At 40.9% G+C, this 25,694-nt stretch overlaps 4 protein-coding genes across 8 annotated transcripts; 3 read left to right on the plus strand and 1 right to left on the minus strand.

The window, feature by feature from the left end:
• The first annotated feature begins 486 nt into the window (after positions 1 to 486).
• LOC6497354 (cullin-3-A) lies at positions 487 to 6,966 on the plus strand. 3 transcript variants are annotated; one of them, XM_044716447.1, is made up of 11 exons: positions 487 to 695; positions 1,646 to 1,877; positions 3,836 to 4,219; positions 4,290 to 5,051; positions 5,116 to 5,286; positions 5,340 to 5,510; positions 5,581 to 5,695; positions 5,758 to 5,900; positions 5,966 to 6,189; positions 6,253 to 6,391; positions 6,451 to 6,966. In XM_044716447.1, exons 2-11 carry the CDS (start codon positions 1,818 to 1,820, stop codon positions 6,601 to 6,603), a joined length of 2,322 nt encoding a protein of 773 aa, XP_044572382.1. In that variant the 5' UTR covers positions 487 to 695; positions 1,646 to 1,817; the 3' UTR covers positions 6,604 to 6,966. The 3 variants fall into 3 exon arrangements, with proteins under 3 accessions (XP_044572382.1, XP_001962259.2, XP_014761662.1); XM_001962223.4 differs by lacking the exon at positions 487 to 695 and adding an exon at positions 885 to 1,011; XM_014906176.3 differs by lacking the exons at positions 487 to 695; positions 1,646 to 1,877 and adding exons at positions 2,460 to 2,679; positions 2,760 to 3,756.
• A 1,284-nt stretch (positions 6,967 to 8,250) lies between these two features.
• Positions 8,251 to 16,713, plus strand: LOC6497355 (rho-associated protein kinase 2). 3 transcript variants are annotated; one of them, XM_001962222.4, is made up of 12 exons: positions 8,567 to 9,329; positions 9,478 to 9,810; positions 10,024 to 10,182; positions 10,459 to 10,764; positions 10,826 to 11,048; positions 11,101 to 11,201; positions 11,259 to 11,390; positions 14,808 to 14,964; positions 15,029 to 15,234; positions 15,290 to 15,558; positions 15,638 to 15,932; positions 16,360 to 16,713. In XM_001962222.4, the coding sequence occupies exons 1-12, from the start codon at positions 8,952 to 8,954 to the stop codon at positions 16,561 to 16,563; spliced, it is 2,763 nt and encodes a 920-aa protein (XP_001962258.2). In that variant the 5' UTR covers positions 8,567 to 8,951; the 3' UTR covers positions 16,564 to 16,713. The 3 variants fall into 3 exon arrangements, with proteins under 3 accessions (XP_014761663.1, XP_032307703.1, XP_001962258.2); XM_032451812.2 differs by lacking the exon at positions 16,360 to 16,713 and having other exon boundaries at positions 8,254 to 9,329; positions 15,604 to 15,861; XM_014906177.3 differs by lacking the exons at positions 14,808 to 14,964; positions 15,029 to 15,234; positions 15,290 to 15,558; positions 15,638 to 15,932; positions 16,360 to 16,713 and adding an exon at positions 11,475 to 12,032 and having other exon boundaries at positions 8,251 to 9,329.
• Positions 16,706 to 17,496, minus strand: LOC6498187 (protein UXT homolog). The gene is made up of 2 exons (XM_001962221.4): positions 17,345 to 17,496; positions 16,706 to 17,289 (listed from the first exon to the last, which is right to left on the minus strand). Exons 1-2 carry the CDS (start codon positions 17,371 to 17,373, stop codon positions 16,848 to 16,850), a joined length of 471 nt encoding a protein of 156 aa, XP_001962257.2. The 5' UTR covers positions 17,374 to 17,496; the 3' UTR covers positions 16,706 to 16,847.
• A 590-nt stretch (positions 17,497 to 18,086) lies between these two features.
• LOC6497356 lies at positions 18,087 to 18,879 on the plus strand. The gene is made up of 2 exons (XM_001962220.4): positions 18,087 to 18,239; positions 18,296 to 18,879. The coding sequence occupies exon 2, from the start codon at positions 18,327 to 18,329 to the stop codon at positions 18,702 to 18,704; it is 378 nt and encodes a 125-aa protein (XP_001962256.1). The 5' UTR covers positions 18,087 to 18,239; positions 18,296 to 18,326; the 3' UTR covers positions 18,705 to 18,879.
• Positions 18,880 to 25,694: the final 6,815 nt, after the last annotated feature.

The raw sequence follows: 25,694 nt of genomic DNA on the forward strand, positions 1-25,694 counted from the left end.
AATTATTAAAATATTTTGTCAATATTTGTTAAATTATTTAAATATTAACTTAGTAATTTAAAAACAATCTTTAATGTTAAAAACTTTCTTTTAAAAGTGGAAAACTTACAGACTTGTCTTAACATTATTATTTTATCATAAAAGTTAGAAATATCTAATTTATAAGTTAATTTAATTAAAAATTAAAATTAACAGTATAAACCGAGTATTGCACCATACTTTTAGGAAAGAGTATAATTTTTTGAAAATGTGTAGCATACTTTTTGGGATAATTTTCGATATTATTATAAAAGCAACTCTAAATCAATCTACAACACAAAAAGGGTTTTATTTGTGAATAAAACTTATTAAATTCAACTTTACCGATTTAATTTATAGAAAAATGATAATATTGTTTCTTAAAATTTAAAAATGTCAAAAAACTGCTGTTAAATGGCCAAATCATCAACACTGTTTAAAAAACATAGCTGTTTCGACGTGGTGGCAGCTCTGCCGCAGTGCGCTGATCCGGCATCCCTTATAGGAACTACAATCAATACAATTGCAAAATAGCTATGCTAGTAAATTTAATAAATAGCAACAAATCGATAAAAATAGCAACAAGAGCAATATTCGTGCTTCTGCACCAGTGAATTAATTTTCGGTGAAGCGAAATCTAAAGGATATTCAGAACCAGCGCCGCTTAGAAAGCAAAGGTACAAAAACATACACACACAGGCACAGACGGTGAGACAGACATTCACGCACGCACTCACACACACACACCCACACACATTCAGGCAAACGCACACACATACGTATAACCCCACCAGTCTTTTTTCCAGAAAGTAAAGACTGCAAAAAAAAAAATTATTAAAATTTTAAAGGCTCACAGACCGGTGTTGTTGGGCTCCATACATATTCGAAGGATATTTTTTTTTGTTGGATACGGCATGGCAATCGGTTTGCGTTTAATTGCATTCAGTGCTCGCACATACTTGTGTACATAACAATTACATATATTGTCGCCGTGTGAGTATTTTCTTTTTTTCTGTTTTCTGTTTCTTTGAGGAGAGACCTGCAGTGGAATATACACGATATAGCATATAGACGATGGATTCTGCGACAAAGGAAGTGGCGGCGCAGTTCTTGATCGTTGACTCCTCGGATCCACAATTGCGAAATATTTGCAATAAAAAAGGAAAACCGCCGCCGCCGCCGCTTCCCCAACTAGAAAAACATATATACGTGCCATTAGGGGGGGAATCCCTTAAGAAACAAATAAAAAATTTTATTTTTTTTATCCTTAAAGAAATGTCAAAATGAGATTGGAAACAGTTGAGATGAGATAAAGTTATTCTTAAATATTTATCTTAAAAATATTGGGAGTATAGAGTTTTTTTAAAAATATAATCATTAACCCCAAAAAGATTTTAATAAGTCAGAATGATAAATAGTTATTTAAAATATTTAATATTACTTTTTCTGACCCGCTTAATAACACTCCCCCTTAATAGCAGATGGTATGTCGGGTGTGTGTGAGTTCTCGCGCTTTGACACCCTAACATTTGAGAGTTTGAGTGGAAAGCTTGCAAAAATACTTTCGTTACCCATACTAATACCGTTGAAATCCGTAAAATATAGCAAACTCATCTTTACCTTTTAGAAAACGAATCTAAGACTGAGAACTCCGCCATTGTGGGTCAACTTGTTTACATCCGAGAGCCATCGCCTCTGCCTGTGCGTGGAAAGCCAAGCGATCTGCAGAAGCTGCAGCTCCCTGCTCCGGAGTCCGGACCGCCAATAAAGTGGAGGAGCAGTGCCGACGCCTCAGAAGCATGAATCTGCGGGGAAATCCTCCAAAGAAGGAGGGCAAAATGCGCATACGCGCTTTTCCGGTAAGACATTAAGAGATTTTGGGGGAATCCCTCAAAGATTTTTACCCTCAAAATGTATTACAAATAATAGTATTATTAATGGGTTAGATTGTAATATTAGCTTAGTCATTTGTGAGGGAATTATGACATATATCATAATATATTATGACATTTAGAACCTAAGCTATGTAAGTTTAAAAACTGTGTCATAGACATAAGCTACTTACCTAAAAAAATCTTAAATTGTATTATTCATTTTTATAAATTAAGCTGCTATTATTCGTGATAAATATATATAAATAATGAAAAATTAATATTAATACTACAGACGAATTAAAACAACGATCGTGGCTTGTTACAAAACAATATTAAATATAAACTTTTGAATAATATTAGGACCTACGTACGTATTTACAAACTTACCTGCGAAAAATTCTTTCGATTATTTCATGATTTTGCAAAATTTCCCGATAAGATAATTCCTAGGATTGTGCCGTACTTTGTCCCCTTGAACAAAAAACAAAAAAAAATTACAAAACACTAGCAGGCGGCTATTTGATCAATATTTATACACATATTTATAAATTATCCCACCAATTCAAACATTTTTGTCACTCGACAACCTAAAACAACTCTTTGCCCACGAACAAAACCGTTTCGTTAATCTGTCAGGCTTCAGGAATACCGAAACAACCTAAACACAGAACACTCTAATCGCTTTCTCTCTCAAAAAAAAAAAAAAAAAAAATCAAAAATCAAAATAAATGAAAAAAATAACGAGAATACATAAACAAGAAAACTTCAAAACACCGGCCGGGGCAGGGTAAATTCGAGCACATTTTAGTTTTTAAGTTACAACCAATAGAATCGTAGTTTTTGAGAAATTATTGTTCCCCACAACAGACACAAAAAGACCGTGTAGACCTGTATGAGGAGAGCAGGGTGAAGGGCGAGACGCGAGTAAGCGAGCGAAGTGCATTGAGGAGGAGGAAGTGGATCGGTGGATCAGTGGATCAGTTCCGCGCGTGGCGGATGTTGAGCAAAAGCCGTCATCATTAGGTCGTCAAACCGAAGTCGGTCCCGCACGGCACCGGCAGCGGGACATCAGCAAGCCCGCCGCTCCCAGGCGCTGGGCGAGGATCAAAGAGTCCATCGTGAGCGTGAACGTGAACGTGATCGGGATCGGGAACGGGATCGGGATCGGGAGCGTGAACGGGATCATCGGCAAAGGTTAAGTGAACAGGAGCAGCATCGCCATTCGATGCACGGACGCGATCACCGCCAACACCAACATCATCATCAGCCGGATCAACTGAACAACCTCAACGTCCACAGTCACGTCCGCCAACATAATCGCATTGTGGCCGGCTCAAATAATTTCAATCCGGCGGGCGGCAATAGCAATGGCAATGTCAATGGCGGCGCAACTATGGACAGCGGAACCGTCTGTCGGATCTCCAGGCATTCTGTTGTTGTCGGCCAGCAGCAACAGGCGCGCAATCTGACCCATAATGTCTCCAATGCCTCCTTTTCCTCCCAGCATCAGCAGCAGCAACATCAACAACAACAACAACAGCAACACCATCATCAGCTGCAGCAGCAACAACATCGTCTACCACCTTCTGGGACGGCTGCTCTCCAGCGGCGCTCGCATCACCATCATACCGCCAGATCTGGTCGAAATGCAGTTCCAGTTGCTGCACCGATAACCACATCAGCTGCCGTACCCGCACCCGCTTCCAATAACACTGAAGCTACCAGTACTACAACTACCACATCAGATGTCACCGGTACCGATAATAATAACAATAACGATGCATCACCAGCAATACCAGAAACTGGGGCCCTCGGCTGCCGCTATCCACTCTGGCTGCCCGAGTATAAGCGCAAAGCTTTTAATGTTAGATGATCCTTTTTTAATGATCCTTCCAGCATTTATTTTAACATTATACTAATTAAGATCATCTCCTTTCTTGCAGGCCTCAATGGATGAAAAGTACGTGGAAACAATTTGGGCCAGCCTTAAGAATGCCATCCAGGAAATTCAGAAGAAAAACAACTCAGGATTGTCGTTCGAACAGCTATATCGTAATGCCTACAACATGGTGTTGCACAAACATGGCAACCGACTCTACTATGGCCTTCGGGAGGTTGTCTCCGAGCATCTGGAGCACAAGGTGCGAACGGAGGTACTGGAGAGCCTGCACAGTAATTTCCTGCCCAAGTTGAATCAAGCCTGGACCGATCACCAGACCTCGATGGTAATGATCCGCGACATACTCATGTACATGGACCGAGTTTATGTGCAGCAGCGAGAGGTGGACAATGTATACAATCTGGGATTGATTCTGTTTAGAGATCAGGTATGAAATATCTCTTTTTAATAGTCTATCTGTTAAAAGTTTAAACTAAAAAATCCATTTATCCATTTAGGTTGTTCGCTTTTCGGAAATCCAGAAGGCATTGCGAGAGAAACTGCTTGGCATGGTGATGGAGGAGCGGCATGGCGAGGCCATTAACCATTTGGCGATCAAGAATGCTTGCAGTATGCTAATTACCTTGGGCATCAACTCGCGCACAGTTTATGAGGAGGACTTTGAGAAGCCATTCCTCGCCCAGTCGGCGGCGTTCTATAAATTCGAGTCTCAGAACTTTCTTGCCGAGAACAACGCTGGCGTTTACATCAAGAAAGTAGAGGCACGCATCACGGAGGAGTCCTCGCGAGCGGCACTCTATTTGGACAAGGACACAGAACCACGCATTGTGCGTGTCGTAGAAGAGGAACTGATCAAGAAGCATATGCGTCCCATTGTTGAAATGGAGAATTCGGGCGTTGTGTATATGATAAAGAATTCAAAGACCGAGGACCTGGCCTGCACATACAAGCTCTTCTCGAGACTGAAAGAGGAGGGCCTCAAAGTGATAGCAGATACCATGTCGGCGTATCTGCGCGAACAAGGACGCATGCTGGTCAAGGAGGAGGAGAACGGAAACACAAACCCCATCACGTTCGTGCAGAACCTACTGGATCTTAAGGATCGCTTTGATCAGTTTCTGGTGCACTCATTCAGCAATGATCGCATATTTAAAAACGTCATCTCATCTGATTTTGAACATTTCCTCAATCTGAATAACAAATCTCCCGAATATTTGTCACTATTCATTGACGACAAACTGAAAAAGGGCGGCAAAGGAGTAAGATTTTAAATTTTAATCATATTATTTCATGTTTTAACTTTCTTAACTCTTGCTTTAATAGATGAGCGAGCAGGAGATTGAATCCATTTTGGATAAAACAATGGTGCTCTTCCGTTTCCTATTGGAGAAAGATGTCTTTGAGCGCTATTATAAGACGCATTTAGCCAAGCGATTGTTGCTAAATAAATCAGTCTCAGACGATTTCGAAAAGAACATGATATCCAAACTAAAGGTAAGTTTTCTCTTTTTATTACAAACTTTATTATTCATTAAAATTCTTTGTAGACTGAATGCGGCTGTCAATTTACCTCGAAGCTAGAGGGCATGTTTAAAGACATGTCTGTCTCCAATACGATCATGGACGAGTTTAAAAACTTTGTAAATAATAACAATTTATCTCTGGGCGGTGTGGAGCTTACGGTACGCATACTAACAACTGGATTTTGGCCCACCCAGGTAAGTTTTTTCAATAATCAATAAGTTAAAAGGGATAATCATTAACTTAATTGCAATTCCCCTTGAACAGACGGCAACTCCCAACTGCAACATACCCGCCGCACCCCGCGAAGCCTTTGATATATTCAAAAACTTCTATTTAAATAAGCACTCAGGTCGTCAGCTGACGCTACAGCCTCAGATGGGTGAGTAATATTAGACATTCGAACTAACTCTATTCTAACTAAACTTTGGTTCTTTTATCCAGGCACTGCTTATATTAACGCTGTTTTTTATGGCCGCAAAGCAGCAGACACTGAAAAGGATAAGGATGCTCCGAGCTCCAGCTCTAGCGGCTGTGCTGTGCCTACCACCACCCGCAAGCATATTCTGCAAGTGTCCACATACCAAGTGAGTTTATAAGTTGTTTGTTTTTAAGAGAAACATATTTTCATATCATATTTAACCCTTTTTAGATGTGCGTTCTGCTTCTATTTAACAATCGAGATGTGCTAACCTACGATGACATCCACCAGGAGACGGACATACCGGAAAGAGAGCTAGTCCGAGCTCTCCAATCTCTTTCAATGGGCAAGCCAGCGCAGCGACTGCTAGTCCGGAACTCAAAAACGAAAACCAAGGATATTGAGCCCACGGATGAGTTCTATGTGAACGATGCCTTTGTATCCAAATTCCACAGGTATAATTCTCATTTTAAATATATTTAAAACATTAAATAATATTTAATAATTTTGTATTCCAGGGTTAAGATTCAAACTGTGGCAGCCAAGGGTGAATCGGAGCCAGAGCGCAAGGAGACGCGTGGAAAGGTCGACGAGGATCGTAAGCACGAGATTGAAGCAGCTATTGTACGCATCATGAAGGCGCGTAAGCGTATGGCTGTAAGTATTAAAATTCTAGTTAAAATGTTTATAGATGTTTATGAAATTTGTTTCTGTAGCACAACCTACTGGTTTCGGACGTGACGTCGCAGTTGAAGTCGCGCTTCTTGCCGTCACCTGTGTTTATCAAGAAGCGAATCGAGGGCCTCATCGAGCGCGAATATCTGCAACGATCGCCCGAGGATCGAAAGGTGTATAATTATTTGGCTTAAGCGGGCCGCAAGCGGCGGTAGCGGCAGTATAATGAGCACGATCCGGATCATACTCATCATTAAATTGCAAATTGCAAAACACACAGTAAACCAAACTGAAAATCATCGCTCGAACAGCAGGCGCCTGACAAATCGAGCAGCAATTATAATTTTGACCAAGATTATAGATGACCTCCAGTCAAGAAACTGAAAGCATACAGTTACCAATAAGTGCGCCCCCGAATTGTGAAATTCCCCTTTCGCAGACTCTTTTTTTGTAAGCCTGACATTCAAAATTGAACAGTTAAAAAATGCAATTGGATAATGCGAGCCTCCTCACGACACAGCTATTATCCTTCTAATATATTTCTTAATATTCTCTAATTATTCTGTGTTTCGGAATTTATGTTGCGCCTAGCAAGTGTATAGCAGTTATTAGCCAAGTTAAATGTTCTTTTCAAATCAGCATCCGCGCCGCCAACTATCACACCAACACCTGCACCACCACCACCACAATCACAACCACAACCACCCAAAACAACCAACATACACTACACAACCACCCTCAGATACATTCAACCACATGAATCGTACGCCAAGCAACATACATAAGAGTAATAATGCATAATGCAAGCCCTTATTTTTAAGCAGATGAGTAAAAATTAACATCAATTTAAGCAAAAAGGAATATTAATAACTATAAATATAGCTAAAATAATAAATTTATAAATGAATTATTAATTTTAGTGCGCGTTTGATGTACATTTATACGTCTGGCCCATAAAACAATTCGAAATTCAAATCCCTGTCTTTAAAAAGAAACAAATGCATCTCTTTAGATACATGTGAAAAGAATTAAATGATTATTATGATGATTCCTATCTTCATTTTTGATTACGCCCCAAACGCACGTGTTTGAAACGAAGTGATTATGATATGAACTGTATGAAAGTTGTTTTATCTATATTAGTTGATATGTGGATCCAATTCCAAACATAAATGCAGCAGTTTTATAATGGATTTGAATTAAGTAGGACGCAAACAATTCATTTTGATTTTATTGAATTATGAAAAAAACAATTTAACGCCGAACAAATAATAAAAACAATGAATTAGGGAGAAGGCGCGATTTAAAAAATTGTAAATATATATTTTTGTTCTTACATATGAAAAATCGGATATAAATAAAACGTATATGAGCGTTAACATTTAATAAAAAAAAAGTGTTTGGTGTTTTTAATGTTTCTTTTTTATAGAGTTTCAGACAATTGTGCAACCAATTTAAATCAGCTTTATCTCCTTCCATGACCAGGCCCATATCCGAGATATCAATTGGCCCAAAACAAAATTATCCAAAGGCAAATAGATTTTATACAAAACACCGCAACTTCGACAAACAGCAATGACTTGCTTTTATTTTTTTTTTTTTGGATATACTATATGTATATATCGGAAGCCCCCAGGCACCATCGTACCGCTAAGTTCTTGGGCAAACAGACCCGGAGCGATCCAATCTGAGCCGATCCGACGCACTGATAAGCGCAGCGAGAGCGGGAGCGAGAAACGAACTTGGGTTGGGGCTTCTCCTTGGCTGGGAATATTATATTGCCCCATAGAGTTGAGTGAGAATCGCGAGTTAGTACGCGATCGAGATACAATTTCAGTTTCAGCTTCGGTCTCCAGGGGAAAAGTTGTTTCGCCGAGCTCGCGGAATTTAGATTGTGGAAAAGCAAAAACAAAAACTAAAAAAAATCCACAAAAAACAAAACCAACAACCAGCTGAAATCGTATACTTAATAAGCGTGTGTGGAGCTCAAAAAAAAAAAAAACAAGAAATATATATATAAATAAACAAAACTACATGCTACGTCAGAAGACTACAAACAAAAGATATGAAAGCAGCGCTGACGTTGCCGCCAAGGTTCAAATCGGATATTAAATTTGTTTTTCGTGTTTTTTTTTTTTCATTGTTTTTTGTTGTTTATTTATTTTGATTTTTCGGTTTTGTTTTGATAAAATTTATAAAGAATTTTTACATGTGTAGGATTGGGTGTGATTTTGAATTCAAAGCGATTTGCGTGCACCTTACAAGGTGCAGTTCTCCGCACTCGAGGCCCGAGATCGGCATCAGCATCAGCGGTGCCTTGAGATTGCCACTCTCAAAGTGAACGTTCCGATGTGGAAACCTTATACACATGTCTTATTACACAAGCTCCTGTCCAGATCAGATACAAATTCAAAAATTTGTAAACAAAAATTGTAAAAAATAGAAAATCCCAACCCTCTCTGACCATCGAACTGGAACATTTTAATGGTGATCCGAGTTGAAAGGGAAGACGGAGGACGTAGCTGAATACCAGATCGAGATAATGAGCCGACGACCCCAGGGCTTCGTCTTGGACAACAAGTCCATGGGCCTCTGCAATCCCAGGCCGCCATCACCGTGTGGGACTCCCAAACCCAGTTGCAGTGCCCTCGCCGGTAAGCCCCAGTGCCAACCACAGAACCTGCCACAGTGCCAGCAGTCGTGCCAGGAGACAATCCAGTTGAAGGACGAGGGATCAGCCTCCCACGCCCAGTGCAAGGTGAGCATGGAGCCCCTGTGCACGGATCACTATCGCTGCCTGCTCAAGAAATTTCGGGTCTCCTCCGGCGATTCCGACAAGGTCAACTTTGAGCTGAACAACATATTCCTCAAGAGACTGGACGAGATTGACTGCCTGGAGGATCAGGGCGGAGATGCAATGGTGAGGGGCTACAGACTAGAACATAAATCTATACTTTTTAAAGAATTTACGAGGTTGTTAAAGTCAGGAAGTTATTAAAACCACTGACAGATTTAAAGCACATCGTTAATAGGTTTTAAATTTTAATTTATGCATCCCGCCATTACAGCACAGCTCCCAGCTCCGTCTGGTCACTTTCCAAGAGTGGGTGGACTTCTTGCTGAACGTTAACCATGTGATCCTGGGCAACATGTCGGCGTTGGAGGACGAGGCCTATGGCAAGATCTTGACCTGCTTCCAGTCGGTTCAGGGAGAGCAGCAACAGTCCCTGGAGGAGAACCGAAAGCTGCGCAAGGATATCTGTGCGATCATCAAGCTGGTGCAGAATGCCTACCATCGGAACTGCTGGCAAACGGAGGGCATCCACCTGGAAACGCTGACGATCAGGCAGCTCCTGGGGGTGGGCAAGGATCAGTGCCTGCCCGAGAGCGAAAGCGAGAAGGTAGGAGTTACTGAAATGGTGGAAAAGGGCTGTGGTGACACCCCGCGATGCGTAGCCCCCAGCAAGAGGTCTCGTAAGATTGAAATAAACGCCAAGACCTTTAAGTTTCCTCGTTGATATTTTATGAAAATTTTATATTTTGTCTAATAAACTTGCTACATATTTAAGTTAAATTATAGGCCTGTTTTAATGGGTGTTTAATACTTATTGCAGATGGCCGAATGCATGAAGTCCTTGGTCAACGAGATGGCCTCCAAGCACGACGAGGTCCAGCACCTAAAGTCTCAACTCTGCGCCCAGGACGAAGTGGTCCAGACAGCTAGACAGAAGCTGCTCCTAAAGGACCAGTGTATAGCTCAGCTAAATCAACAGGTGAGTTTTTAAATTTAATATTTAAATTTAAACAAATATTTTTCCGTCTGTAGTGACGCTTGAATTCCTACTCATTATTCAGCCAGTTTATTTATAGAATAATTGGAATTTTACTCAAGCTACTCTTATCATTTCATCATCAGCTTATATTTCAGACTAATGTCACTTTTGTCGGAAAATCTTTGTGTGTTTTTGTTCCACTTGATTTTCTACTCAAAACTAAACGTTCACTGCGTCATCTAAACTATACATTTTTATATTTTTTGCGCCGAACAGCTACAGGAGATTTCACAGTGCCTTAATACTATGACCGAGCAATCGACCAGCAAGGCCTCGCAGCAAGAAATGGAAGATGAGAAGGCCCCGAACTGTCCTCCGGTTGAAACTTCATCCGACAGCGATCCACTGCCAAAGAAGATGTTGACTAGCCTGGTCGTCCAGGAGCGCCTGGAGCGGGCCGAATGCGAAATGGTTCGAATGCTGAACGCGGAGCTCAGTGAGCTGTTCGAACTTCACAGCAAACAGGAGTTCAAGGCCGTGGAGGATCGTCAAAGAAATTTGGCCTGCATTATAGAGCAGCTGGTAAGACACTAAACTACTTTTTAAAAAATATATAATATAAAAATATACCTTTCCTTTTCAGAATGCCGATCGGTTGGACACTCAGAACAAACTCAATAATATTCGCAGCCAGTTGAGGATTCTCCAAGAGGATATAGACCAGTCCTGTACATGTAAATCCGAAACTGAGGCAGAGGATCCGGACACTAAGTTACTGGATGCTGTGGCCAGGCGGCTGCTCAATCTCAATAGTTGCAACAGGGAGTTGCAGGCGAAGCTCCAGCGTCAGGACACGGATTGCAAAAGTGAGTATGCTTATAATTTTTTAATTAGTATTACTATAACCTCGAAAAACAGTCAAAATTACAGAGCTGCAGGCCCAGTTCGAGTCGGAAAATACCTTGAATATAAGGAATTGTGACATTCTGAAGGAGATTGCAGACTTGATTTGTAAACTGGTAGGTCTTATTTGGAGTTTTTTTTAGTAAGAGAAAATAATAATATTCAATATTTAGCGTTCTACGGACTTCTCCTATAATGAGATCTACAACGAAACGTCTACGGAGAACCCATTCTGTGTTGCCATAATGGAAATGTTCGATGAGAAGTCCGAGCAGACCGAAAAGGAGTATGAGAGTCTGGCAGCTGTGAGTATCTGACGGTTTCAATTACAAAATAATCAAACGATTCCAATAACTGTCATATACATATGTCTGTCATATCAAATTCAGAAAACCGATACGAAAACAGCTACCCAAACAAAAGAGTACAAAGCCAAAACGAAATCAACAACTAGAGGGGCAACTAGACCTACAACTAAACCTATAACTAAACCTACAACTAAACCTACAACTAAACCCACAACTAAACCTACAACTAAACCACCAACTAAGCCAGCAACTAAGCCCGCGACTAAGCCAACAACCACACCAGGGACAACCCCCAAAACATCTACAACATCAAGGAGCTCCAAGTAACTGTGTCACTTGTTGACCCTCCCATTTAGTCTAAGCTAAGCCATTTTAAGAGATAGTTAAGTAAGCTTAAAGTTCGTCCTTATTCGACTAAGTTGCTAAGTTATTTATCAACGGAATAGTTCCCGCCAAAAAACGAACTAGGAGAATCAACTGAAATCTATATGAAGAAAATGAAGCCAGGAGCTTAGTTAAAGGGGTTTAATTTTAAAAATATTTAATCTAAAAAACTGAAGAAGAATTGAATTCTTTTTTGGATAAATAGTGAATAGTAATAGGTTGATTTTTTAATAAAAATTGTATTCACAAATTGTACATCTATGCCTGTGCCTTGAGATACTTTCCGTTTGCACATAAAACTGTCTTATGTGGTAAATGACATTCGCCTTCGGGCCAAGAAATACTATATATAGGGACGCATACCTACATAAGTTGGAATGACAACAAATATTATTGTTGCCATTCGAGTCCTCTGATTTATTTACCCATATATTTCGTTGGGCCGACTGTAAGAGATTCCTTTCAACTCCCCCTTTCGAGGTTTTTTGTCTACATTCGACAAATACAAATCGTTCGCGAATGTGTTTATTGTGGAAGCTCGGCTGTAAGTTCAACTGCAATTGTCGGAGTGGGGGTGGGGGAGTGAGCTGAGCCCTTTGCCCCAAACCCTGGCTCCCCCAGGTATACCTGCTCTGCTCCCCAGGAGCTGGCAAATCGGAAATAGGTTTCGTGTTATTTATTTACCCACAATCGACACGCGAGGCAGGCGAGCAGTGATATGCATATCGATGAGAGCCGAGGGGGAGCTGGGTGCCCTGGCCAAGGGAGCGGTGGGAGCTAGGTTGGGGGTCATGGTAGGAGCTCGTGATCCTCGTGATAGAAATAACTAGATATGCATATGGATATAATGAACTTTATATCATAATTTTATTTTTAAATATTTTCTTAAGAATATCCTAACATATTCATAACCAAGATAATTTTAAAAGTTGTTTCAAAATATTCTTTAAACGGTCTTGGTTAATATTATAAATTTTTTTAAGAAAAAACCTCCCAAAAACTTTCGTAGTAGTACTTGGCTTATAGTAAGATTATTAAGCCTCCTTAAAAACATTTTAAAATTTATCTAAAAACTGAAAAAAAAATATTAGAAGACCAGCGGTCTAGACCACCTCACGGGATCATCTCCTCACGGAAAGTGCTTGGCGCAAAATCAAACAGGAAGCAGTTTTCGAGGGGTCGTCGGCGCTGGGAACCGGAGTCGGCCGGTTCAGAATCCTGTCATCCGTCGGCGGTTGCTGTTTAGTCGCGTGAAACAAATCAAGGAAGCGCCAGGAATCGGGCACCGGGAGTATATCCCATCGGATCGCATAAAACTGACAATTTACGAGCCCTAATTAGTCGCGCTCCGCCGCCGCCCACACGCTCTGCCTGATTTGAATTTTCCGCCGTCGCATGATATTCATTTCGCGCGAAAAGTCACAAGGGAAAGCGTGCAATTAGTACGAAACTTTTCCGCTCATTCAGGCCCTAATTTTCGGTTCGTTGTTGTTGGCATTGTTGTTGACAGCAAAAGCGCCAAGGGAACGGCAAAAGTTGGCCAAAAGTGCAAATTGTTTTCGAGTGTTTTTCGAGCGGGGGCGGGAATGGAAAATATTTCTGAACGGAGCGAACTGTAAATGTGCAAATTGAGTCAGTGAAAGGTGTGGAAAACTACCAAAAATAAAATAAAATAAAAAATATAAACGGAGGGACGAGTGGCGAGTGGGTGAGAGGGCTCTTAATGGGTTTAATGACAGTCGTCGTCGACAACCCTTTATTTTGTATTTTTTGTTGTTGTTGTTGTGGTCTCCCAACTGACTCCCAATAGCAATACAATTCATAACAATTCATTGCCCCGAGTCTTAATCGATTTTCACATTTACCCAGGCCTATCAAATTCGTACTCCTCCGCCCCCAATATAATATGCCTTTAAAAGTGTTTTAAGTGCGCGTAGCCACGCTTCCCTCACTACCCACTCTAGTAAAAAAAAAATACAAAAAAAAAAATACATAAGAAAAAAAATAAAATAAAAATAAAGGAAAGACTGCTACCAATTGAAGACCAAGGGGCCCAGACAGACGATATTATTTGCTGCCACCCGCGGCAACTTTATTTTCAAATCGTGTCAAACAGTCGGAGGTCTCGGCTGGTATATATAATAATATCTATAAAACTTAGGGGGAAGTACCTACCCATCATTGTCGCTATATAGTTGTTTGACTTGTGTTGCCAAAGTGCCAAAGAAACGAAACTTTGAAACCCGACACCCCGACACCCGACATCCCGACATCCGAAACCTAAACCTCGCCACCTACAACGGGTTCGATTTGGTTTTATTTTCGTGACAAACTTTTAATAGCAATATTATTGAAATGAAATGAAAGCGTAATGAAGTTGAAATTCGTCTGGGTTATGCGAGATATAATTCCGAGTCCATGCAATATGAGAACGGCACGAAAGCCTTGCAGCCCCAAAACCGATTTAAAATAAAAAATCCTGCCCGGGAGCGGAAGATAGACGGATAGTTGGGGGGTTATCCGGATAGAAATATACATAAAAAACAGAATTGACAACTGACAGGGGATTCCGTGTCCGGAACTCTAGGACAATTAGTTATAGCTATTCAATTCTGCCATGGTAAGCTCGGATGCACACCAGCCTGGTGCTTTCAATTGCATTTTGAAAACTTTGTAGAACGAAGAGGCCTCCTCCGCCGATTGTCCGCATCGTCAGGAGCTGGAGTACACGCTGCTCCAGTGCCAAACCCAATCGGAAATCCTACAGGCGACGCGGGACAATTACCTGAGCATTATCGATGAGTTTAAGCGGGATCTGGAGGAGCTGACGGAGCAGGTGGAGCAGCAGCATCACCAAGCCCAGATCCCACCCTGCCCCGAACCAGAGCTACACATCGAAGCTCCTCCGCGAATCAATTGCGAACTGGAGATTCAAGTTGGGCATAAAATGAAACACTTTTCGAAACAAAAAACTCATACTTATTTTTTATATTTTCTTATCATTTTTCTAATATTTTTTAAAACACCTAGAACGAACGCTTGGTCTGCCAAATCAGTGCCCTAAAGGAGACTCTCAATGATCGCAACGAACTAATCAATCACTTGCAATCCATGATCGGCAACTACTCCGATATGAGTGAAAATAATCGCCTAAAAGAGGAGAACCACGATCTTAAAATGAAGAATAGTGAGAGCCAATACTATAAATATAAAAACTTAACAAAAATGAATACAACTTTTTACATTTTTAGGTGAAAATATACGGAAAGCGAGGGAGATTGCTGAACAACTAAATGGTCAAGTCACGCAACGGGTGGAACTGGTCAACAAATACGAATCTCTTTCGTCCAGTTTCGAGGAGCAGTGCCAGGAGCTGAAGGGAGCCAACCGACGGGTGCAGAGCCTACAGACTCGCCTCTGTCAGGTCGAGAAGCTGCAGGAGGAGCTGAGAACAGAGGTACTCCTACTCTTTATTTTCAAACAGATTTTAATTAAAATTTTAAATCTTATAGCGAAAAATGCTACGGGAGGAGGTGATAGCTTTGAAGGAGAAGGATGCTTGCAGTGTGGGTCGTGAACGGGCACTCCAAGACCAGCTGAGATGCAGTCAGATGGATCTGGACAAGAGCCGTTGCCTCATCCGGAACATGCAATCTCAACTGCAGCAGCAGGACAAGCTGCACCAGGATTCCATCCAAGACCTAAAGCTGGCCAATGAAAGTATAAGGGAGCAGGTGAGAAGCATTGGATCCGAGTGCCAGCAGATGCAGCAACGCCTCAAGTATGTAGTCCCGTTTTCGGATAGAGTACGACCATCTTAGAACAGCCGCCTATTCCCTTCCTCTTCCTCTCTCATCCAGGCAGGAGGCGGAGGTCAACCGGCAGCAGAGACAGATCATAGAGACGTTCCGCAAGTGGAAGGATGCCCAGGTTAGGGCCGATGACGTGATGCGCGAACGCTTCAATCGGGCCGAGGAGCACATCAACATGCTCCTGGAGGAGAACCAAACACTAGCCGAGGACTATCGCCTGCTCCTCAGGGACCACACGGTGCTCGAGTCTGAGATGGGTCGGGTCAAACAGGCGGTCAACTACTCGACCTCGTCAACATTCGGATGTCCACCGGGTATGGAAAGGATCGAGGGGGGCAGCGATGTGAGTCTCAATTTGAAGTCCCTTGCCATCCCAATTCCGTTTCGGAGAGTTCTGTATAAGTTTCATGCAAGATTTATTCTTTTAAATTCAGTTTAAGTATTCCTTTCGTAACGATTTTCCATTTAATTGTAAAGTTTTTCATTTTATTTATATTTGTTTCGTGAAAAATATAGACATTTGTGTTACTAATAGTTTTTAATTTTGTTTTAATTGAAGTGTAAATACCACTAAGTTTATTCTTGAAAACTTTGCCGAATAGTAATCTATTTATTAAAAAATATAAAATAATATTTAATCTTTCTTCCAAAATTCTCTTTCAAAATTCAAACAAATAACATTGGAAATAAATCGGATAGTTACCCTATGAGAACTAGCTTACCTGTTGCTTAATTTTAACTAATTTTAACTCTGTGGTAATTACCCTTAGATGGCCAGAAGTTTATTGAGGAACATGACCGACACGTCCCAGCGCATCTCTGACCAGTGCAAGACTCTCATTACCAATGCCAATAAGATGCCTCAGATGAATGAAAAAACTTTATTGGCCAGAAACACTGCCGGTTCCGGGAAGCAGGATAGCTATAATGCTCTACGACCAACGAGATCCTCCAACAACCTGTTGCTGCAGTAGCAAGAGTAGCACATCCTCCTCCCTCCGTCCATTTCAACTTGGTGCACCCTCCCAAATAATGTTTGGCCAACAACGATTTCGAGTAAAGTATTTTGTAAATTATCTTTGTAAATTATGGTAGAAAACAAATAAAACCAAGTGCTTGTGTAAGAGGCTTTTAGCAGTATCTATGGGAAAGGTTTACAATGCTTTTATTTATAAGTAAGTTATAGGAATATCTTAAGCCTGTCCTGTACAATAAGATGAGGATAGAGTTGAATTAGGAATAAGAACTATCTCTAGTTCTAGTTGGTAACCTCGGGTTGAATAAGCTTGGCTCTTTCGCTGATGGCAATCAGGGCCATTTTGATTTGGGCCCTCTTCCGGACACTCTCCTCCCGCAAAACATCCGACTGTTTGGTGAGAATCTTGACAAGAACATCGCTGAACTTCTCCGCCTCCGGCAGACTCATTTCCAGGTACACATCCTTGCCAATGTTCACCAGGATGCGATCCATTTGGTTTACGCGGGCCTGCATGAAAATATTACTTCCGATGTTCACCTGAGTCTTGTACCCTTCGGGCAGATGTGTCTCAAAGGTCTGCAGAGTGTTCTTTAGCTGGACATACTCCATAATCTCTTCATTGTACTGACCAATGTACTTTTCCAATTGACGGAGATCCTCTTTCAGGACTTCGTTAATGAATTCCTCGATTTGGGTGATGCGCGCCTGGTTGGCATCTTGACTGGAGGTGAGGTTAAAAGGTGAAAAAGTAACTTATTATATTTTTTAAGCCTTACTCAATTATTTTTTGGGTTTTGTCCGGCATTTCGTTAGCTTAGTAAAAAGCTTGCTGCAAGAATAAACAAAACACAGCTGATTTGAAACCCGTCTGTTATGTTTACCAACACTGCTCAAGATACTGTTAGTTGTTATCGGTCTGTTAAGCGCCGCGGTATCTGTTATTTACAGTAACCTGTTGAATTTAACTTAAGTAAACTTAAATTTTTCGATTCTATATTATTTAGTTTAATTAATTTTTAATTGAATTAAAATTTTATCAAAACATTAAGGAATTATGTTTATTTTTTGAAATGTTTAAAATTTACAGGAGACCTAGTTTGCTTAGAACAATGAAACATTTTGGCAAAAAGAAGTTGCTAAGATTTGAATTTAAATTTTTTGAAATATTCGGAGATTCTGTAAAAGTTTCATATAATTTGTTATTAAATGCTCTTTTAAATACTCATATTTTCAAAGATATGTCAACTATAATCCGTCACATGGAAGATTTTTTGCGATAATCCGAAAAGTTGGACAGTTCATCGCACATTTTATATAATCCCAGACATTGCAAAAGTTGGCGAAAAAATAAACAATTGTCTGAGCACGCAATGGAAATCAAAACCTTACAACTTCACATTCGAGGGCTTTGTCTGCGAATCCGAATTGAATTGAAATCGGGCCTGCGGCATCATACCATCATCCATTTGCATTTTTAATGTATATTTAACCTTTGAATTTGAACCTTATATGCAACTCGCTGGCCGTTTCCTGTTCAAAAATTTTCTCCAATATTCCAGTAGGCTGTGATTCTTCCGTATTTGGCGACGAGAGCTGTCAAGCTTAATTTTCCTCATGGTTTTTTGAAACGAATCCATTATATTTTAGTCTGTACAGACATTAACAACATTGGTGAGTTCTTTAATTTATATTTTAAGGAAAATGTTATAAATTTTATTTTTTGCAAGAACCATCTATACCCTTTTATAAGAATTAAATATGAGTTTCACTTTGGTACGGAAACTCTTGCTGAAACCCATGAAAAGGGTGCGCGGCGTGATGGAGAGTCCCTTGGTCCAGAGTCCTGTGGAGAAGTTCCGCAAGGTGTGGGTTCGAACCTACCAGCCCGTCGCAGGACCTCCACGCTTCCCCATGTCCCCCGCCCAGCGCCTTCTCCTTGGCTGGGGATCTTTGCTGCTCATGATGGTTATTCCGTTTTGGGCTATTTATAGTACTCCCAAGTGGTCCAAGCTGCACAATGGCATTCCTCTTGACGAGGAGGAGCCGCCACCAGAGGAGGAGGCTGCGGAAAAGGACCAGAAGCCGGAAAAAGATGAAAAGAAAAAAGAAGAAAAGAAAAAAGAAGAAAAGAAATAATTTAAAACTACAGATCCTGAACACTTTTAAACGGTGACTTCATAAACATACTTTTACTGGGGCCTCCATACTTTTCAACTAATTCTGAAACAGCATTCAACAGCGTGGTGTTTACACTATAATTTATCATGTAAATAAAATCGCTAGTTCTTTTGTTAACATGGCAAAAAAATAATGTTTTTTAGAAAAAAATATTTAACCAAAAACGTCTAGTTAGTACGTATTTGTGATTGCCTTGAGTCGATAGTGAAAGTGAGGACTCCCCATTAAATCATTTTTGGCCAACAGGTGGTGATTTGGGTGACTTGATTTACTTTGCACCCCACAGATAGCTTCGGTTCGATGTCAGGCCACCAATTAAGGATCCCCACCGTGGCCGATAATAAACCATCCATTGTCCACATCCAATTAGCTGCCTGAAAACACCTCGGCTCCTGTGGCAAGGCTCATCCAGAGGGGCAACGGAGACCATTTTCCACGGTTGCCTGCCACAAATCAAAATGCTGGAAAACCAAACACAAAAAAAAAAAAAAAACAGCGAAGAAAACCAAAAAACCAGCCAAGGAAACCCAAAAAGCAAAGTGCCAACTTTCATTAAAAGTATTTTTGTGCTCATTGCCAATGCAAGGCGATGCATTCAATTGTGAAATGGTCTTTTGGCCAGTCCCATGCCTAGTTTTAAGCCAGGCCAGGCCAGGCCGAGCCAGGCTAGTCAGTGACTTTGACCACCAACTCCTCCTGTTGTCTCTGGGCCTGGTGCATTGTGCATCCAATCCTCATCTCATGATCTACAACACACCGTGACCTTCTTTGCCTTCCCCGGCCCATGACAACAACCTCTAGTGGTGCACAGAAAAAACAAATACTCAATAAAATTTAATATAATATTCTATTTAATTTTTATGTAAATTATTAAGTCATAGTGTTGAAAAGACAAACAGAAACTAATAATAAAATCTGTTGACTTGACTATAAATAAATATTATAATTATTTTTTGCCTGCACCGACCAAGACTCGAGACAAAACATTCGCACACAAAATTTGAAAAAGTAAAACCGTCGAAGGAAAGTGAATTTCTTTTTAAGCAAATCAACTTGCCACGCCTCCCCCAGTTGCCCAGTTGCCCAGCTTCCAGCCAAATCCCCCCATAGCCCCCTTTTCTGCAGCTAGGCCTGGGAGATTCACAGATTTTTTGGTGAAATTTCATGTGCCATTAAACTGGTTCTGTCAGGCGCTGCACTGTCGATCGGGTTTTTGGTATCGATCCGACTCCCAGAGGGGGCCTGAGTCTGGGCTTTTCGAGTCTGGGGCTTGGGGTTTGCCTTGGGTGACAATAAAACTCAATGCTCATTTTCTTTCTTATTGTATTTGAAAGTGGAAATTAAATTAGAGTTTATTTAGGTAATCATTTAAAGATAAAATTTAAATAATAATTTAAAACTTAAACATGGTATAAAATTTATGATTAAAGAACTAGGGGTATAACTATTTTACTTAAATATGTGGATGTTAGTATAATATTTTTGATGCCTCCAGGGTATTTTTTCCCTCTGCATATCACGTATGTAGCATGCCCCTTTACCTAATTTTTTTGCAAATTCTTCATCGCCCACATGACGATCCAACGCAGGCTTAATTTCCATTTGTGGCCCAAGCCATTCAAGAGGCAAAGGAAGCTGCACTGTACTGCCTTCCTGCGACATGGCTTGTGGGCGTTGCAAGAGTGAGTGCATTTTGTGGCAGCACCTTGCTGCACTTGCCACACGCTGCGTTGCGTCAGTTTAGTCAGTTTAGTGTGTCAGAAGCCGCAAGAAGAAAGTTGCTCCGGCTGCGGGATCCAAACATTGATCCGGTTTAGTTGTCGCTTCAGCTACAGGTTCGTTGTTCCTTCCAATGGGTAGTCATTTTTTGTTGCATATATCGAATGGCTTTTTTTTTTTGTTACTTTCTGCCACCACACGAAAAATCGTCGTCCACTTTCGGTCGCAATTAATTATGCGGCGGGCAGCTGAAAATGAAAGTGCGCTCAGGTTGCAAGTCCAGATCTTGGGTTCTCACTCTCTCTTTCTCCGTCTCCTGTCGGTTGCATGGTCGTCTTTGGCTTCTTTTTTGTCGATTTTGTTGGAAATATTAGCCAGTGAGATGCATTTTTCCCATCATTAGACATCGAGTGACTTTATTCCGACACAGAGAGAAAAATTACCCCCCAGATTTCATTTTTATTTATATGATGTGTAGCTATCTCCTTGATATTAATATAAATTTATTAATTTCCTTTTCAGCCTCTTAATTTTAATTTATTATTTAATTTAATAGTCCAATTTTTGTCTGTGCCTTTTAAGAGTCATCACATTGTGGCAAGATCTTTATTATCATCAAACGAGAATGCCGATGCTGTGGGTCCCCATATCCTATGTTAGTCCCGGCAGTCCAGTGCCTTCCCATCGAGATGTCGTTGTCATCATTGGCCGACGGCCCATAAAGCGTTTTCTTTATGCCCGCCGACCGACTGACTCGCAGGTGGTCACTTAGTTTATGGCCCTGCAACCGCAAGATCGCACACCGATCGTCGCTGATTTGTTGCCGCCATTTCCCCCAGCTCCTACAGATTGGTAACTAAGGAGGCCTAAAGTGTTCTCTAGAATGCTGTCACTAAAATATTAACCAGAAGGGTGCTATTATTTCCTGAATCGAAGAAATGGATACACTTATTTTTTATTTAATTTAAAAATTGTTTAAATAAAGAATTATTTAAGAATTTAATTTACAGTTTTTCTCATCTATTTATCTAAGAAATGTCAAGTTTCCTTATTATATGTTATATGTTGACCTTGTTACCTTCAAAAACACTTTTTTTTAACTAAAAAGTAACAAAATTTAATTGAATTATTTTCCTCTTTCTACTCACAATCTTTATGGCCACAATTGAGTCATCTTAAAGACAAGACAATACATTTTATTAGCCCAATTATGTCCACCCACGTCGCAATGACCATTTCCAGATCCAGACGAAAGGAAACCCTCATCGGATGTCTAACTCAAATTTATCGAACTGTCAACGCCACAAACCCCCTGGGGCTACCGATCCCCATTAAAAAAAAAACAACAACTAATTTTATTTCGATTGCGCGCTAATAAAAATTAAGCGCCAACCAATAAAAGTTGTAGACAATTCTGTAAAATAAATAAGTGGAAAAGCCCACACAAAACGGCAATCGATCGACGGCGGCGACACGATCAGCGGTTTTTATTTGATCTATATGGCTGTGACCCCGTCAGCCGAAAAAAAAAAATTATACTATAACAATGAGATATGGAAAACTGTGGCATGTTTTCCCAACATCAAGTTGCCTCCGAGTTAAAGCTCATAATCGTTTAGGACCAAGACCATTGACTGCTAGTCTGAGCCAAAAAATAACTCTAGACACAAATTATATTAATGGGCTTTTGTTGGGGCCCGTTGATGATCAGGAGGTGGCTTTTTTTGGGGGAGGAGGGCCTGGCATTTTGTCTTTGCACGAATCACGTTTTAGAAATTGCATTGCACATAGGAGGCAGTCGAAATGATCAGCCAACTATAGTACTAAATGTGCTCCAGTCGGCATTCAAGACTATGACACTGTTCCAATTTAGTTTTTAATTAAAGAAAATTATAAGAAATAAAATCTTAGACTCCTAGAGTGTTAAGGTTCTGGATTGAGGATATTATTACAACCCTATGATATAATATTATATATATTAAATGTACCATATTTTTCTCATTGTGCATTTAGAGCCAAAATAATAGACAGACTCATAGAGACAATCTCTTTGGCTGTCAGGGCTTTTTGCGCAAGTTCTGGGGATGTGAAAAGCATTTGGGCAATACGAGAGGGGTTTACGAGAGTAAGTGGCACTTAGTTTTAATACGTTGGCCCTACCGTTTAAATGGGCCCGGCATTCTCCGCAGGCAAATCGCAGGCAAGAGTTACCTGAAATAATTGCGTGAACACAAATTAGAGCGTCGCACCGCGGAATAGGAATTGTTCTGCGATTTTGCTGATTGCCCGGGCTCTTCCGTTGATTCCGTCTCAGCTTTCTCCATACCAGACTACCATACCAGGGCTAAAAATCCACTGATCACCAGCAAGAGGTCTCATCTTGTCACGTCTACTTGAGCCCGGTGTTCGGTCTGAAAACATCTTTTACTCTCTTCCCTTTTCATGCATTTCACCGGCAATCAGTGTTCTTCGATAATTTAAGCCGCCGAAGAATGTTTTATAGCCCGGGCGAGAATAATGCGTATTGTGATCATTGAAGTTGGCCCAAAGAAAATAGAAAATATTACTTACTTCCAGCAGAGACATTTATTTGGTCGTTGAGCGTTTCGTTTCTGGGTTAGCTCGGTATGGCCTGGTATTTGGCACTTGGGTCAATGTGCCACATGTGGGTTGGATGGATGGGTAATGGGTGTCGGAAGAAGCAAGAAGTTCCCAAACCCGGGGTCTCAATTACAGGTGGTTAGTCTAATAGGAGGGCCACTGCCACCCTATACCCCAGAAGAAAGTTGGTAAATTACTTAATTTGCAATCGCAAATTACTCCAGATCACATGCAAGAATCTAGGCAATTTCCCAGGATACATCTACACATATGCTCATACATTCCCATTAAAATGTGCACAAAATTCTCACACTCGAAAATAAAGATTGTAATGAAAAAATTGATTACCTGGGAAGAACACGTACGATAATCATAACTCTGGGGCCTCCCTTTTCACACTTGTTTTTCTGTTTTTTTGTGGCAAGAGTTGTTGTTTGCCTTTTGCATCAGTCGGTGGGCAACCATTTTTTGTATTCTCTTCCCAAAGGCCTAATTGCATCACGTTTTTAGATCAACTCCAAGTCGGGGGCACAAACATGCCGACAGAATATTACACAATTGTGAAATGCCAGTGCAGGCTAAGAAAAAGAAATGTAAAGCACATTAGTTGCAGCGCTCTGGACTCTCGGTTTCCGACTCCCAATCCGAGTCTGTACTTTTATTTGTATCTGTATCTGATGGGTTGACGGAACGTCTGACTGGCAGGTTTTGTGTATTTGCTTTAATGAACCGCCCCCAGCCGGTGGCTGTGACAATAATAACAATTTCCGAACACTTCCGAGGATAGTAGGCATTCCATTTCCCTTATAGAGTTGAAAACCAGTTCTGGGGAAACTAAAGATTCTTTAAGAATTACAGGGCAACTTCTTTATTTTTCCTTTCTATCTTCTAATATTTGTAATCCTCGGTTTAGTGACTTTGGCTATCAGGTAGTCCAAAAAACTTGCCAACCAATCCATTCTTAGGTTCAACTCTTCATATTATTTCATAATTTTTAAGCATTTATATCCACTAATTTTACGGCTTATTTATTTTAATGCCATCATAAAGTAGGGCTACCCACATAAAAGGCTTTAACTTTAAGGCCTAACTGATTTTCTAACTGAAGTGCAACTGTTTCGGCAATTTGCCTGCCGGTTGCGGATTTATGCAACTTCTGGGCAAAAGTGTCAGACGCATCGGAGCGTTGCATCCTCTGTGCAATTTGCAGCAACATGTGGCAACAATCGTACGCAACCTGCAGCAACCAAATTTGGGCAAAGACCTGGCTCGACTTACCTGCTCTCTTAACTCCCAAAATATTTTCAGTTGCGTAGAATTCCAACTAAAGACTGACATTTAGCCGCCGTTTGAGATCCCTCCCCAAAAAGTAAAAAAACAATAAAAAGCAAGTAAGAAAAAACGGATGCACATTTCCGGTGGGGCAGAGTCCGGGGGTTGCATGACAAAACAAACAATGCCACCGTCCCAGACTCGGGCTCAGAATCCACGCCCACCTACTGACCGCGTCAGCGAAGGCTGAAAGCCCAACGGCCCAAAGCCGAAGCCGGAGCTAAAGCTGAAGCTGAATCAGAACCTGAAGCCGGGGTTAGAGCTGCAAATTGGCCAAGTGCCGCCCGCGCGACAAACGTAATTGACCAAAAATGCAACGCTTGGCTGAACCGTCCCAATAGAACAGCAGCCGTCAACAGGGAATGGAGTTAGTCAGTCTAAAAAGGGGGTATGCTCAACTGGTTAATGACCTATAGAGTGGGTGGGTATTAATTAAAATAAATAGTTTCTATAAAGATGATTCTTGTACTTCCCTAACTTCCAACCTTGCTTATCTTCCTTGGCAACTTCTTGAGAAACTTTAACTCTAAGCTCCCATTACATAATATCAAAATTCCACTTCTGTGTTAACTTTATCTTACTTATTTATCAGGAATTCTGGAAAAACATATGCCCCATTGTGCGAGGCATCATAACTATGAGTATAGTACACCTCTCCACATTTGTTTCAACCTTTTTGTATTTTTTTTTTTTGCTTGCACATTTATTTGGATCTGGCCCGTTGAGTTTCTGTTTCTGTTTCTGCTTCTGGTGGATATCTGTGAGTGATTCATAGGCGTCAGGTTCCCATATTGGGGGCCCAGGGGAACCGCTTCAAAGACAAAGACCCAGCCGATCCAGCTGCATTCGGTTGTTGGTGGGTTGAAAAGTTCGCCGCCGGCTGTTGAACTCCCGCGATCTAAGCCAAGATATTATCGTCAAATAATTATTATTTTTATCGAGTGTGTGTACTCGAATGTGTTGGGCCAACGCAATGCTAGTTGGCTAATTAATTCATTAGCGATTGGCTAATAAAACGCGACAATTGCCACATCTGTGGATGCTATCTGGCTGCTACCTTCGAGCTTCTGCAATTTTTATACTGATCTCCGACGAGGTGTCGTCATTTAATTATTTTCCTTTTTCTTGTTTTTTTTGTATTTTAGCCGGGCCAGCTGCATTGGGCCAGCTCCCTAGCTGAGGACACACTTTTTATGGCTATTCAATGGTTACGTGGGCATCCCGGCATCCTCCGACTGCCAATTAATAAAACGCACGTACAGAGAAATATTTCCTTTTTTTTTGGTTTTATTTATT

Source organism: Drosophila ananassae, chromosome 3R, assembly GCF_017639315.1.
Source record: "Drosophila ananassae strain 14024-0371.13 chromosome 3R, ASM1763931v2, whole genome shotgun sequence".
Classification (NCBI taxonomy): Eukaryota; Metazoa; Arthropoda; class Insecta; order Diptera; family Drosophilidae; genus Drosophila; species Drosophila ananassae.

Coding starts and splice junctions, on each gene's coding strand:
- LOC6497354 (XM_014906176.3), top strand. CDS start 3,118: ATGCACGGACGCGATCACCGCCAACACCAACATCATCATCAGCCGGAT. Junction 5,696..5,757: donor GACGCTACAGCCTCAGATGG/GTGAGTAATATT, acceptor TCTTTTATCCAG/GCACTGCTTATATTAACGCT. Junction 5,901..5,965: donor TGCAAGTGTCCACATACCAA/GTGAGTTTATAA, acceptor AACCCTTTTTAG/ATGTGCGTTCTGCTTCTATT.
- LOC6498187 (XM_001962221.4), bottom strand. CDS start 17,373: ATGCCGGACAAAACCCAAAAAATAATTGA. Junction 17,290..17,344: donor AAAACCCAAAAAATAATTGA/GTAAGGCTTAAA, acceptor CCTCACCTCCAG/TCAAGATGCCAACCAGGCGC.
- LOC6497355 (XM_001962222.4), top strand. CDS start 8,952: ATGAGCCGACGACCCCAGGGCTTCGTCTTGGACAACAAGTCCATGGGC. Junction 15,235..15,289: donor AGGAGGAGCTGAGAACAGAG/GTACTCCTACTC, acceptor TAAATCTTATAG/CGAAAAATGCTACGGGAGGA. Junction 15,559..15,637: donor CAGATGCAGCAACGCCTCAA/GTATGTAGTCCC, acceptor TCTCTCATCCAG/GCAGGAGGCGGAGGTCAACC.
- LOC6497356 (XM_001962220.4), top strand. CDS start 18,327: ATGAGTTTCACTTTGGTACGGAAACTCTTGCTGAAACCCATGAAAAGG.